This window comes from Notolabrus celidotus, chromosome 16 (genome assembly GCF_009762535.1).
Source record: "Notolabrus celidotus isolate fNotCel1 chromosome 16, fNotCel1.pri, whole genome shotgun sequence".
NCBI lineage: Eukaryota > Metazoa > Chordata > Actinopteri > Labriformes > Labridae > Notolabrus > Notolabrus celidotus.
This window is the reverse complement of record NC_048287.1, coordinates 10,605,562-10,618,293: the sequence shown is the minus strand read 5'-3', so window position 1 is coordinate 10,618,293 and position 12,732 is coordinate 10,605,562. Positions and strand designations below refer to the sequence as shown.

The 12,732-nt window shown below is 40.3% G+C and overlaps 1 protein-coding gene across 1 annotated transcript in view; it reads left to right on the top strand.

Annotated features, from left to right (window-relative positions):
- trit1 (tRNA isopentenyltransferase 1) overlaps positions 1-12,732 on the top strand; it is a 45,449-nt gene that overhangs the window by 9,785 nt on the left and 22,932 nt on the right. Inside the window, exon 2 of the mRNA XM_034705329.1 lies at positions 11,397-11,537. Coding sequence (XP_034561220.1) covers positions 11,397-11,537 — 141 coding nt within the window. The remainder of the gene's footprint in view (positions 1-11,396; positions 11,538-12,732) is intronic.

Below are 12,732 nucleotides of genomic sequence, written 5' to 3'. Positions count from 1 at the left end.
GTCTCGTGCGGGGTGTAAGGTTGGCCAGGCAGGCTGGCTGCCGGCTCTGCAGGGCTCGAACACTGAGCTCATTGTATCTTACACGCACACTCGCTCACACTCACAGACACGCATTCTTCTCTTATATGCTCAGAAGCCACACGGTTACATCCATTCACATCCATTTAAATGAGAGACAGGAAGGAGTAGGCAGCTGGGGCCACGTTCGCTGGGTTTCCATTGAACATCACTGTGAGTTATGACATTTGGATCAAATGCGCTGAATGAGAAGGGCACACGTTGGAAACATCTCTTGAACCTCTTTCCACGAAACACTCCTTTTAATCCTTTAGTTTTCTTTAGTAATGAAGAAGTGGTGCAACATGTTTTTTTTTTACGGATGTGTGTGTTTAGTCAACTACACGATTAAACTTTGTCACCCTCGCTAGTTGACACCAGAATCAGGTTAAACGAGTTGTGGGTCATTTGTCGTATGAACTGTAGCAAAGCCATCCACCACTAGCCTGTGAAGTGGCTCCGGGTGAAGACGACCACTGTCTGGTTGAAAACAAACACGGATAACAGATGGCATCTTGTGCATCTATGCAGCGCAGCTTGGCATTTTTAGGAGGTAAAGTTTATGTAGACTGTCTGGTTAACTTGACCAGTGTTGCGCATAACAAACACAGGCATGTGGATACTTTTGGCAGCACAAGCCTCGTTAGCTAGATCTGCTAACAAAGCCACACTCTGTAAACCTGTTTACATTGTTTACCCGCTGATTACGTGGTTCCATACGTATTCGTGTTACATAAATTGTTCTCATTTTTGTTTAGATTAAGACCAGTCAGAATACAAATTCAGTCCAAACAACTTGCAAATTAGTCACCTTGGAACATCCCTGATTTGTTTATTTCACAAACAATGCAGTCTATGTAGCAGGGGTGAGTATTGGCAAGAACCTCACGGTACGATACACATCACGATACTTGGGTCACGACACGATAGTATCACAATATATCACAATATCACAATATTGTGATATATTGTGTTATTCTACACAGTTAACTCAGAAAAAAACAGAGATGGTGTATATATAAATCACAAGATATTACTCAAAATTGAAAGGACAGATTAAGTCAAAACTATTTGATTGAAAAAAACCTTTCCATTTCATTGTTTTTAAAATACTGAAGTCGTATTCTAGTACCAACTTGGCTAAAATGTGATTTTTTATTTTTTACAAAAAAACGATATTAAGAGTTGAAATATCCATATCATATCGGAGGTCAAAGTATTGCGATATATTGCTGTATCGATATTTTTTCACACCTCTAGTATGTAGGACTGGTAACTTTAAAATCCTGGTCCCTAGTTAGATCTTTAGGACAGAATAATGTATGGAATGCATTAGGGATGCACCGAAAATTCGGCCACCGAAAATTTTTGGCCGAAAATGGCCCAAAAATGCATTTTTGGTTTTCGGCCAAAACACTTTTTTCACCGAAACAACAAGACTGAAACAGAATGTTGTGATGACACAAGCAAAAAACGCGTCTGGATTGCTTTGAGCAAAAGCGAGTCCTGCAGCGCAGATCACGTGTTCCCTGCGACATTCACTTCACACCAGTGGGTCTTATTAGAGAACATTCCCTCTCTTCTTGCCCCCTTTGAGCAGTTAACTAAAGAGATCAGCTCCTCTGATGCATCTGTAGCAGATGTTATTCCTTTAATTGCAACACTAAAGGATCCAGGCCGCGATGGATGCGGAGAACCTGCTTGGAGACGGGGAAGCGCACAGCGCAGGAGAAGGAGAACAGAGCGGCCGAGGGGCAGGGGGGTATCCAGAGCTTTTTGAACGGGGTGGCCCAACTGAGGCTCTCACATAGGCAGGGGTGGCCAGTGCATTTACAAATAAATAACATTTACCCTTTCTGTCTTCACAACATACTTTCATTAAAGTATTACACAGTTATTATATTCCCTTTGACATAAAAAAAATGACAAAGTGGCATACATCATCTAAGCTTAATTCTTTAAGGACTTACAAAAGTTGTTTTTTCAAACTCACATTTGAGGACAAAGAGCCTAGAAAATGCCTGTGCAACACAAACAGAAAATGCATGGCTTAATCTCAAATCCAAGGAGTGAAATGTTACAACTGTCCCCGGTCTCCTTACTAATAATTGGCATGATAATTTATTTCGGTGTTTCGGTTTTGGTTTCCTCAATTTTGGTTTTCAGTTTCGGCAAAGAATTTTCATTTCGGTGCATCCCTAGAATGTATAGTTAGCTGCTGGTTATGTTTAAAGAACCCATACAGGGTGAGACAAGACCTCAACGTAAAGCGGAGGAGTCTTGAATTTTATTTGCTGGTGACTGGTCGGCTTATTACCACAAATTACAGATCAATTTGACGCCATGTGTAGTGTCTGTTTTTTCTTGATAGCAATGGTTAACTCTGCAGAAATAACTGCAGAGTGTTGTGCAGGTGACTGTTGCTGTGGAAAATTGACCAATCAGGATCAAGTATTTAACAGAGCTTTGTAGTAGATTAGATTTAAACACTGTAAAACAATTGGCAGAATGTTCAGACGGAGAACCGTTGCATTCCTTTGCTGTTTGAGAAGTGAAATAAAATGTCTCGTTTTAAAATACTCTCCAGCTCCCAGGATATCTCACCTGATTGCATTTATTTAATCGATAAACTGATCATTTATGGATAACTGTTTATTTCATCTCTTTTTGTGTGATTCTCAGATGATGTGTAATATGACCGGCATTAGCTGAAACTAGAGAGCAGCAACCTGCCCCCATCTATCAATTATTCCTCCACTTTTCCCCGTCATTTTATGTCAACACATGTCCACTTTGGATTAAAAATAATCTTTGTGACATTTTCTTGCAGTTTAATTGAGAACAAAAAAATCACAATAGGCTATGTTGATTTTTATCTTTGATAATTTTACAACTCTGAGCTCTGACATCACTGCAATTTGTAGCTCATTTCCAGCACTTCGACTGGAAGTCTTAATTTCTTTCTCATTTGCTCTCTAATTTACAGCTCCCCCTCAAAGCGTTTTTTTCTTCATCTCTTCCACTCAAGTGGCTCTTTTCATTTTTCTGCTGTACACTCCTGTCTACTTCTGCCTCCTTTTACTCTCGGGTCTCCTTGTCCTCATTAAGGCAAAATTGAAATCATCACAGTCTGTTTTTTTTTAAATCTCACACACGTAACACATAAATGTATACTGAGAAGTAGTTATGTGAGGGTTAATTGTTCTCTAAGTGGCAGGTAAGTAAGGATGAAATGAAAAAGATTGTGTGGAGGAGAATAGATGGATTAGGGGAAACGTCTGCACTGCTGCAGAGATAGAAAGATGAGGAAGGAGTGAATAAAAGCAAACGTGGAAGATATCTCAAGGTTTTTTTTCATACAAAATGCTAAATGAACATTAATGATGTTAAAACCAGCCTTCAGTTCTGGCCCTAGGCAGTAGTCTGAATTAATCCATTTTCATCAAGTTAACTGTAAATAGCATCCATATCCATAGCACTTTTCTAGTCGCCTGACCACTTTTGCAACACTTGTCTATTTACTTGTTTTATAAGCTATTCAGGCTTTTATGCATTTTATTTGGAGATGATAGTACATTGGATAGAGTAGGAAACTGAGAAAGAGAGTAAGATATAAAGAAAAGGGGTGCAGATTGGAATTGAACTAAGGCCACCTTCTTAAAGACCTTGGCCTCTGTACATGGGACATGCAACCTAACCACTAGGCAGTCCCTCCACGATGTTGCAATATCGCGATCGCAACTATCAATGCAAATTCAACCAATCAACGCAATTTCTATGCGGCCTTGCATTTTTATACAATCACTGCAACTTTCCCGCAAATTTGACCAATCAACTTAACCTCCGCCCCTGTACGTCATCGGTTTCATCATCAATTTTCACTTCCTTGTTAGTGGTTGACAAGATGAAGACTTGTCCGAGGCGAAAAAAGCACATTTACCAACTAATATTTCCGCCGAAGTTCGTGCAAGTCAGTTTCTGGATGTTTTACATGAAAGCGGGGGTAAACTGTTTTGCACTGCGTGCAATATCGTGGTGGAACATAAATGTAAGTCCTTACCTGATCGGCACTTTTCAACAGCAAAACAAGCACAGAGAATGGGTGAAAAGCGAGGACAGCAGGCAGGACAAGTGACGATGACAACGTTATAATTTCTAGATACTCAAATAGCCTTTAGTATTAATAAGCTATAGATCATACGTTTTGATTTTGTTGACGAGACCATGATAGGCTGAAAACTTTAGTAGCGGACCGTTGGATATTAAGAATCCATGTTTTCCCCGCGGTGCGTCTAATCTTTAGAAATAAAAGTGATGCATTCCTGTGACAGGCTAAGTTATTATCTGAGGGGCTCAGTGTTTGCTTGGTCACTACCTGCAGCAGGTGTGCTTTCTGAACCAGCTCTCCCCGCCCCCATGCATCTGTCTCATCTTCATTGATGATTTTTACCCCCCGGTGTGCGTTAGTGACAAAGACACAACCGGGGGACGTCTGTTCACTATTTGATGTTTGACGTTTTTACTGCCATAACCGTAAAAAGCTCCACGTCTACAGCTTGATTTGTTACAGTTTGGTGATACATCAGACACATTTAGTAAGTGTTGATCAACTCCTTGTTGAAAGATGCAGATGCATTTCAGAGTGCCGTGAACTGACTGTCTGTTCAGTGTGCCTGTCACTGCAGGTACATTCAAGGACCGTCGTAAATGTGCAATACAGTCCTTTCATGGCATTTTTCTGTGAATCAAGAGAATTCAAATAAAGTCACAGTGGTCACATCAAGAATGTTTTCTAAAAACAACTGCCAATAATTTAGCATATTTACTTGCCCCTGAGATGTTATTGGGGAAAAAAGCTTAAAAAAAAATTGCAACTGTCACTGCAATTTTTTCAAAAAGCTGTTGCAAAATCAGGCTTTTTAGGCCGCAACAATCAGAAAAAAAACCTGCGAAATCCTGGAGGGACTGACTAGGCCAAGCCAGCGCCCAACTGCTTTTGAACCAAGATGTACTTGCAAATTCGTTGGTCTGAATTTCCCCCTTGGGGGATGAATAAAGTACATTCTATTATATTCTACTCTACTCTACTCTATTCTATTCTATTCAATTCTATTCTATTCTATTCTATTCTATTCTATTCTATTCCATTCCATTCCATTCTGTTCTATGTACCAGTCTGCTGAGATCTACCAGTCCAATTCAGCATTGCAAACACACAACACCTAGGGAGCCATAGGCATTACTTATAGTCTGCCTAGGTATTATTTATTGATATAAACACAATAAACAGAGGAGTAAACCAGATACAGGTCTAATATGGGTAAAATTCAAGTTGTAAAAGTGAGAGTAAATATATGTCTACCATAAAGGGACCTGTGGCACTAGGACACTGGTACTTCACAAATGCTTCTTTTCCAACTTTGCTGTCCTCGAAAGACTTCTTTGTGTATCGCCAGAATGCAACCGACATGATAAGATGCTATGTTTACAACCTTATATGGTGTTAGGCCTGATGTAAACTTGCTGCTGTGCTGCTAACTTAGCCTTCAACTGTCACACTTTCTGGGTTCATAGAGTTATTATGGCAGGGGAATCAGTCTTGTAGCTTTGTGCAGTGTCATTAAATGCAGTTCTAAATAGTCAATCTTTTGTGTCATATCTGTGCTTTGAAAGAGCAGGTGCCGTCCCTGCACGACAAGTAGAAAACTGTGATGAGTTAAAGGTAGTTTGTTTCGTCTGTGATCTATGGAAGTGTACCTGACGAGACATGATTGTAAGATAGCGAACTGGGAAACAATGATACACATTTAACAATAAAGACTGAAAAGAAAAACCAGTGTCTGCCCCTTATGATCGACTGGATATCATTCCGCGGTCAGCTAGTCTATAACCCAATCTTTCAGGCTTAACTGTAGAGATGATTGACACTTGAGAGACACTGGCAGGCATGACTTCCTGGCACTTAGCTGACACACCCCCGGCATAGAGCAGAGATTACTGCTCATTTTTTCATGATTTTGAAACTTACATACTTGTGTTTTTTTAATCATTCAAATGTGTCTGGGCGGTTAAAATAAAACATTTTTCTGTGGTATGACAACCTCCGAACTCACATTTACACAGACTTTAATAAAATGTTTGAACCCTCACCACAGGAAAGTAGTCTGCCACTGAACATATTTATTGCCTTTGTTACGATGACTTGATGATCTTTCCATCTGGCCACAGTTGCAATGTATAAACAGCTAAAAGGACATGATTATGTGCTTTTCTACAACATGTGGTCTTTGCCATCAGAGTTTAATGAGACCTCAATGTATCTCAGATGCATTAACCCCTGTACTTGAGGCTCTCTTTTTAGTACTTAATCTTAGAGGATGCATGTTGATGCCAGGTGTAAACAGGTCCCAAGTGTCTCTCTGCACAAACCAGCCTGATGCCATCATGAGCATTTATCTTTCTCTCATCATACTTCTTCTCTCCCTCTGCTACCTATCATTCTGCCTCCAATCTGTACAATCTGTGTGCGTGTGTGTTTGACAGAGAAAGAGTGAGAGCGGCGGAGGAAAAGGAGGGTTGGCTGTGGATAATGTGTGCAAATTTGTCAGGGAGCATCCTGTTCTCTGTCACAAGTACACAGCGCTCTTCTGTCTCCTCTTATGTCCGTTCATCTCCTGCTCTCTCGAGTCCTGTCTGAGGCTTTTTTCTTTCCAGAAACTCCTTCAAATCCTCTTACCTCTCCCTACCTTCATCTGTCTATCCATCCATCCATCCATGCGTCCATCCCTTCCTGACAGTGGTGTCGTGCAGAGAAGCAGTGAATAATTTATCAGGCTGGGTTGTTCTGCCCTGCCCTGCTCCCCACTTTTGGCTCGCCCTGGTGATGGAGAACATTCGGTGAAGTGCACGCAACCCACACAAGCACTTTCACCAAGGACGAGATCAATAACCTGCACAGCTGTATTGAGTAAACACAGATTGTATGTTAGGTTAAACAGTAATGATACCTTGAAACATAAGATTTGGATTACTGGAGGATGCTTGGTAACCAAGTTAGGACGCAGTTAAGAGGATGTGGCCATGCTTTAAACTACTGAGTACTTCCTACACAGATAAAGACAACATTAAATTGTATGCTCTGGTTTTGGGATTTGCTTCACCAGGAAAAAGATTACAAGATAAAAACTATAAGAAGAAGAAGACGCACACAAACAAATTTCTGGTTACTTTTTGGTGCCAGATCATACCAGAAAAATTATATGAAATCATGTTTAAGAAAAACCCAGAACGACAAAATGTATAACCCAGGAAGTCTTATCCATAAGGAAGGATACTAAGTCCAAGAAATTCACCATTTATTAAGACCTGACTACCATTTGAGTAACTTTTCCTTTACCTGTCAAACTTTTCATTCTTGTTCCATCAAAGGGTAAAATGTAATACTGTGGCATATTTATAATTTAAACAAAGTTTTGACCACTACATTTTTGGGTATAATTTTAGAGAAAGAGCTAAAGTCAATTGTATATTTAATCATCTCCAGATATTCAATGTAAGCTAAATTAGATAATGTTGGCTTGATTCATGTTGGCTAATCTTTTAATTTTTTCAGTACATATGTGCACATTAAGTCGACTAGATGATTAAACATTGTCAGTAACATTTGCCTACTCTCTATAAACCCTCATGTCTTGCTTTCACTGTGTGAGTAAAGACTTCTCAATAGAAGTGCTGCTCCTGTGTTCGGTAGTTAATGTTTTACTAACTGTAAGGCTTGACAGTAAGCCCATTTTAAGCTAGCTAGCTGGATATACCAAGGAATTGAGATAAGTGCAGAGCAGGTAAACCCACAGCTGGATCAATAAAGACTTTTACACAAGTTTGCTTTGAGGAAATGTCATAGAAAGAGAACTATCCTAACTCTATCAGTACTGGTAACTGCAGTCCAAATTCAAGACATTTAAGAGAGAGCAGTCTCCCTCGCCCCCTCCTCCCGAGAGCCAAGGTAAAGCCGGGTTGCCATGTTGCAGACACTGAAGCTTCGGGAGCAAAAGACAAGGCTGAAACACTTCATGATAAATGTCCAGCCAGAGGCTCATTGATACATTTACATTGTAACAAGCTCCTGTTGATTTTAAATTGTTAATGGTAGCTGCAAGTCTGGCTTTGTTTACTGTAGCTAATACTGAGCCTGTTGATATATTGGAAAAAAACTTGATGCTCTGAAAATACACACTGTGGAGTTACTGCCAACCTTACTAGATCCTGTTAACATAGCGCTCATTTTAACAGATAACATGTAAACCATGATGCAAATTTAACGGTGTGACTTTGAAGAAAGACTGGTGTGTAATTTCACAGTTTGATACCACTGGAGCTAGTCTGGCTAGATATCTGGCCGATAGCAATTAGCTAGTGTTAGAGTGACAAGCTAACTGTCACTTTACTGGTCCGGTATGTCGAGCAACGGTTTCATATGACCATCTTTACTCATAGCCATGTAAAATTAAATATTAGATACATTTTTGCTTAACGGCAAAATGACAAAATTAGCCATCTCTGAAATGTTACTGTGCTCTAACTGCTCTCCTGTATTTATCCTAGTTCTGCCATGTTTCTGGTCGTGGAGGCTATTTAGGTCTGGTAGAATCAGTTATAGATATCTGAACAAGTTTCCTTGCTAATCAACAGCTGCTGAAGTGATGGAGGCAGGGCTCCATCACTTCAGCAGCTGTTGATTAGCTGTGATAACCGGTCTCATATCTTGCAACCCCGAGGGGCATCCAAAATGCCTTTAAAAACGCCCACCTCAGGTCAAAACTAATACGAGGATTCCAGAATTCTAAAGTTTTGAATCCATTCCGGAATCGAAACTTAGGAGGAAGATATACTGGCTGCTGCACTGCTGTCAAAGAAGCCATTATTTCAACAAACCATGCTTTTTAAAGTCATTTCATGATTTAATACAATAAATATCTAACACATTGCTCCTTTTAAAGCAAAAATAAGCTGGGAATTTCCAGTCTGTCTCTCCTCCTTTACACGTCACTTCCTTTTAGTTGACACAAGCATCTCAAAGATTGTACTCAGTGAAAGCCAGAGCCTGAAACCTAAACATCATAAATTACAACGCTCTGTTTGTCTCGAAATGTTCATAATTTCTACAAAGGGAAAAAGGCTCACGAGTTGAAGTCAGGAGAAACTTCTTTCATTGACTCTTTGATGTTTTGAAAATAATAGTCATGTTCATGTGCTGTCTGGCTTACTGCTGATTAAAGCCTGTACTTTCCTACTCTGGATTAAAGAACAATAGTCTGCTTTACCAAGAGCCTCTTTTTTAAAATTTCAATCTAGGCTTTCTCCGTCCAGTGTGTTCTGCCCACTGTTAAACTTGTTTGTAGGGTTTTTGACTCAGAGGAGATTCATAAAGTTTTCCTGGCTCAGTCTGATACACGAACTGAACCACACCGCCGTGCTCTTAATGGCTGGTGGTAGACTACACACAGATGCTTTGCAGGGATCTCAGCCATGAAGCAGTATTTAAATATTACACTGCAAGTTAAACATGGTTCATTTGCTGTGTTTGTGTCCAGTTGTTTCTTTATATTGTTTTCAAATAAGCTTTTTTACACTATGAGAGTAATCAGAAGCCGAAATACTTTTTGGTACCAGACAAAAAACAAGTCATATATAATAAAACTTTCACGCTCCTCATGAAACCATAACTGTAAGTGTGCATTTTAAGGCACAGTAATAACACAATGCATACATCTCAATGATGCATCACATCCTGGATTTTATACATTATTTACAGTAGACAGTGCCACAACTCCAGTAACACAAAACAGAAATAACTCAAGTTTGCTGTAATTTCCAAAAACAAGTCCCCTTGTAAGAATTTTGACACTATTACAAATGTTACAGCGAATAAATCTGTACACTGACTGCTGCAGCAGCATATTTTGTGTTAGGAGGACAAAACAACAAACAGGCAACCTGAGTTTGTGGACTGAACTCCAGTTTTTGGACCATCACAGTGTAGTGCAGTGTAACACGGCTAAGTTTACAGCTACAGACTATGCTAGGTTGTCGAATAACGTTACTTACTGAAGCTACTAATTTTTGCACAGGCAAACACCAGCTGACACTTTAAAAATAAAAGCAGACATGGTAAGAGGAGAAAAGTAAAAAGTCAAACAGTTTGCCCTGACAATGAAATACCAACACCCAATGCCCTTTATCTGTGTGCACACAACTTAACAATACTAAAAAGACTGGCCTGTCTTCACACTTTTACATCAGTTCATTTATTTTAAACCCTGGTGATATAGCCTCCATCAATCAGTGGATCACAGGTTTTGAACTGCTGGGGGTTGATCACAGATCAAATTATATAAAAGTTCAAACAACAGCAATTTCAGCTTTATGAAGGATACAAATATCTGTCTTCTGCAATCAGAACACATTACGATGTCGAAAGTATTTATATGTTTGTCAGAACTAATAGCATTGCAGTTACAGTCGTACACATCTTTTTGATGAAGTTCCTCTAAAACAATTAAGGACTTGAGGTTTGCGTTTGCCTCTTTTTACTGCTTGGTTCATTCACTATCAGTCATATAATACAAACTTTATTTTGTTGTTGAGTTACTGTTGAGAAAAACAGATGGGAAGAGATAAATGTAAAATAACAATGAATAATATATTCTGATCTTTATTCAAAATATGACGTTAAACTCATAAAATATCATGGATAACCATGGATAGATGTGTCTACAAGTCTGTTTTGAAAATGCAGGAAACGAGATAAATCTGAACGTGTCCGTCCGAAAACTGGAAGTGCACATAAGCTAAAAGAGGAACCTGATTATAGCTTGACTCTCAGGATCAAAAAGGCATGAAAGTGAAGAAACCAAGATTTATTTTTCCCCAAAAGGTAGAGAAAATAGTCCTACAGGACATCTCTTTAAAAGGCTTCACCCTTTCTTTCTCCCTCTCCACCTTTGTGTGTGTGTGAAAATGGAATCATGACTACTGTATGACACCCAGCTGTGAAATTCCATGAGGGTGCCCTCTCACTGGGTGATGAAAAATGGACATAGGAGATGTGTTTCATAATTTTCAAGAATGTTGCTCTGTTATTTTAATTGGCTGACAGGCAGCGTTTCTCATTCCCACCTTCAAACAGCTTTTGTGCAGCTTCAGAAAATGTCAGATACATAAACACATGGAAATATCTGTTCATATGCTCTATTTTAATCTCTTTTCTTTATATGTTTGCTGGTAGTAGTTTACTCATTAACCTAATCCTGCTTCTGTTTCTGTTGAATCCCCGTCAGGTATACCATGGGCTCGACATCATAACCAATAAGGTGACAGCTGAGGAGGGTGCCCAGTGTAGACATCACATGATCAGCTTTGTGGACCCGTTGGTGAGCAGCTACACCGTGGTGGACTTCAGGAATAAAGCCTTGGCTCTAATATCCTTTCATGGGAAAATGTTAAAGGAGAGGAACAGTTTCATCTGTAACACCTTAACACTTTCCACATGTTGCTATCACTCCTTTCACATTGTCCTCTCAGTTGATTAAGTGGTAACTGCAGGGGAAGAATGTGGTTGATTTGACTTTTACTAATTGGTCTAGAGGTGTGTGCGTGTGCGTGTGCGCGTGTGTGTGTGTGTGTGTGTGTGTGTGTGTGTGTGTGTGTGTGTGTGTGTGTGTGTGTGTTGAATGCTGTGTCCTTGTTTTGTCAGTGTGTCTCACTGCAGATGTTGCACTGAAATTGAGACGAGTGAGATTACTGGAGATGATATTTATAGGGGAGTCTGTAATGCATCTACACACACACACACACACACATACACGCTGGGTAGTCACACCCACTCGTAGACACTGGCCGTCACACAGATGTGGAGAGAGGAGGCGATAACTAGAGGCGGTATTAATAGATCAGGGAGGCATGCACACAGACATTTCTCCTGCACACACACACTCACGAGTGCGGCGAGGGGTTGCGGTATCTCCAAGAATAGGCTCAGTGCAGTGCGAGCCTGCTGTTGGGAAGAGGAAGAAATGGAAAGAGATGAATACAGATTAGACGGGACAGCCGGTGTGTGGAGGATTTTAAACTGTAAAGCAGGGAGGAGAGACAATGGAGGGAAAAACAGGAGAGAAGTGAGTGTGAAAGCTGGAGAAATTCAAAGACGCAGGACCCTGATGACGCATTATCTGCTATCACTTATTCACTCAACATGCCATTCACATAAAACAGCTCCCCTCAAACCCCTCCCCTGTTTCTCCTTTATTGCTCTCAATCATCCAGCCCTCTTTCTGTTTCCCCTCCCTGGATTTTCCTCACCGCTCGGCAGCGATCACAGTCTCTCTTCTCTCCCCTGCAAACAGACATGCAGCCCTCTCTTGTGTGTGTGTGTGTGTGTGTGTGTGCGTGTGCGTGTGCGTGTGCGGTAGCGTGTGTGTGTGTTTGCATGAGTGGAAGAGATGGGAGGAGAGTGCGAAAGGCTGATGGCTTTTATCCTGTTTGAGTGGTTATTTGATTATCTCTGAGTAAAGAAGGTTGGCGTGGGAGGAGGAGAAACAGAAAAGGTGCAAGATGAGAGAAGATGCGACAGAAAAGGAGAGGAAGAGAAACAAGGTGTGGCTCAGTATGCCTCTT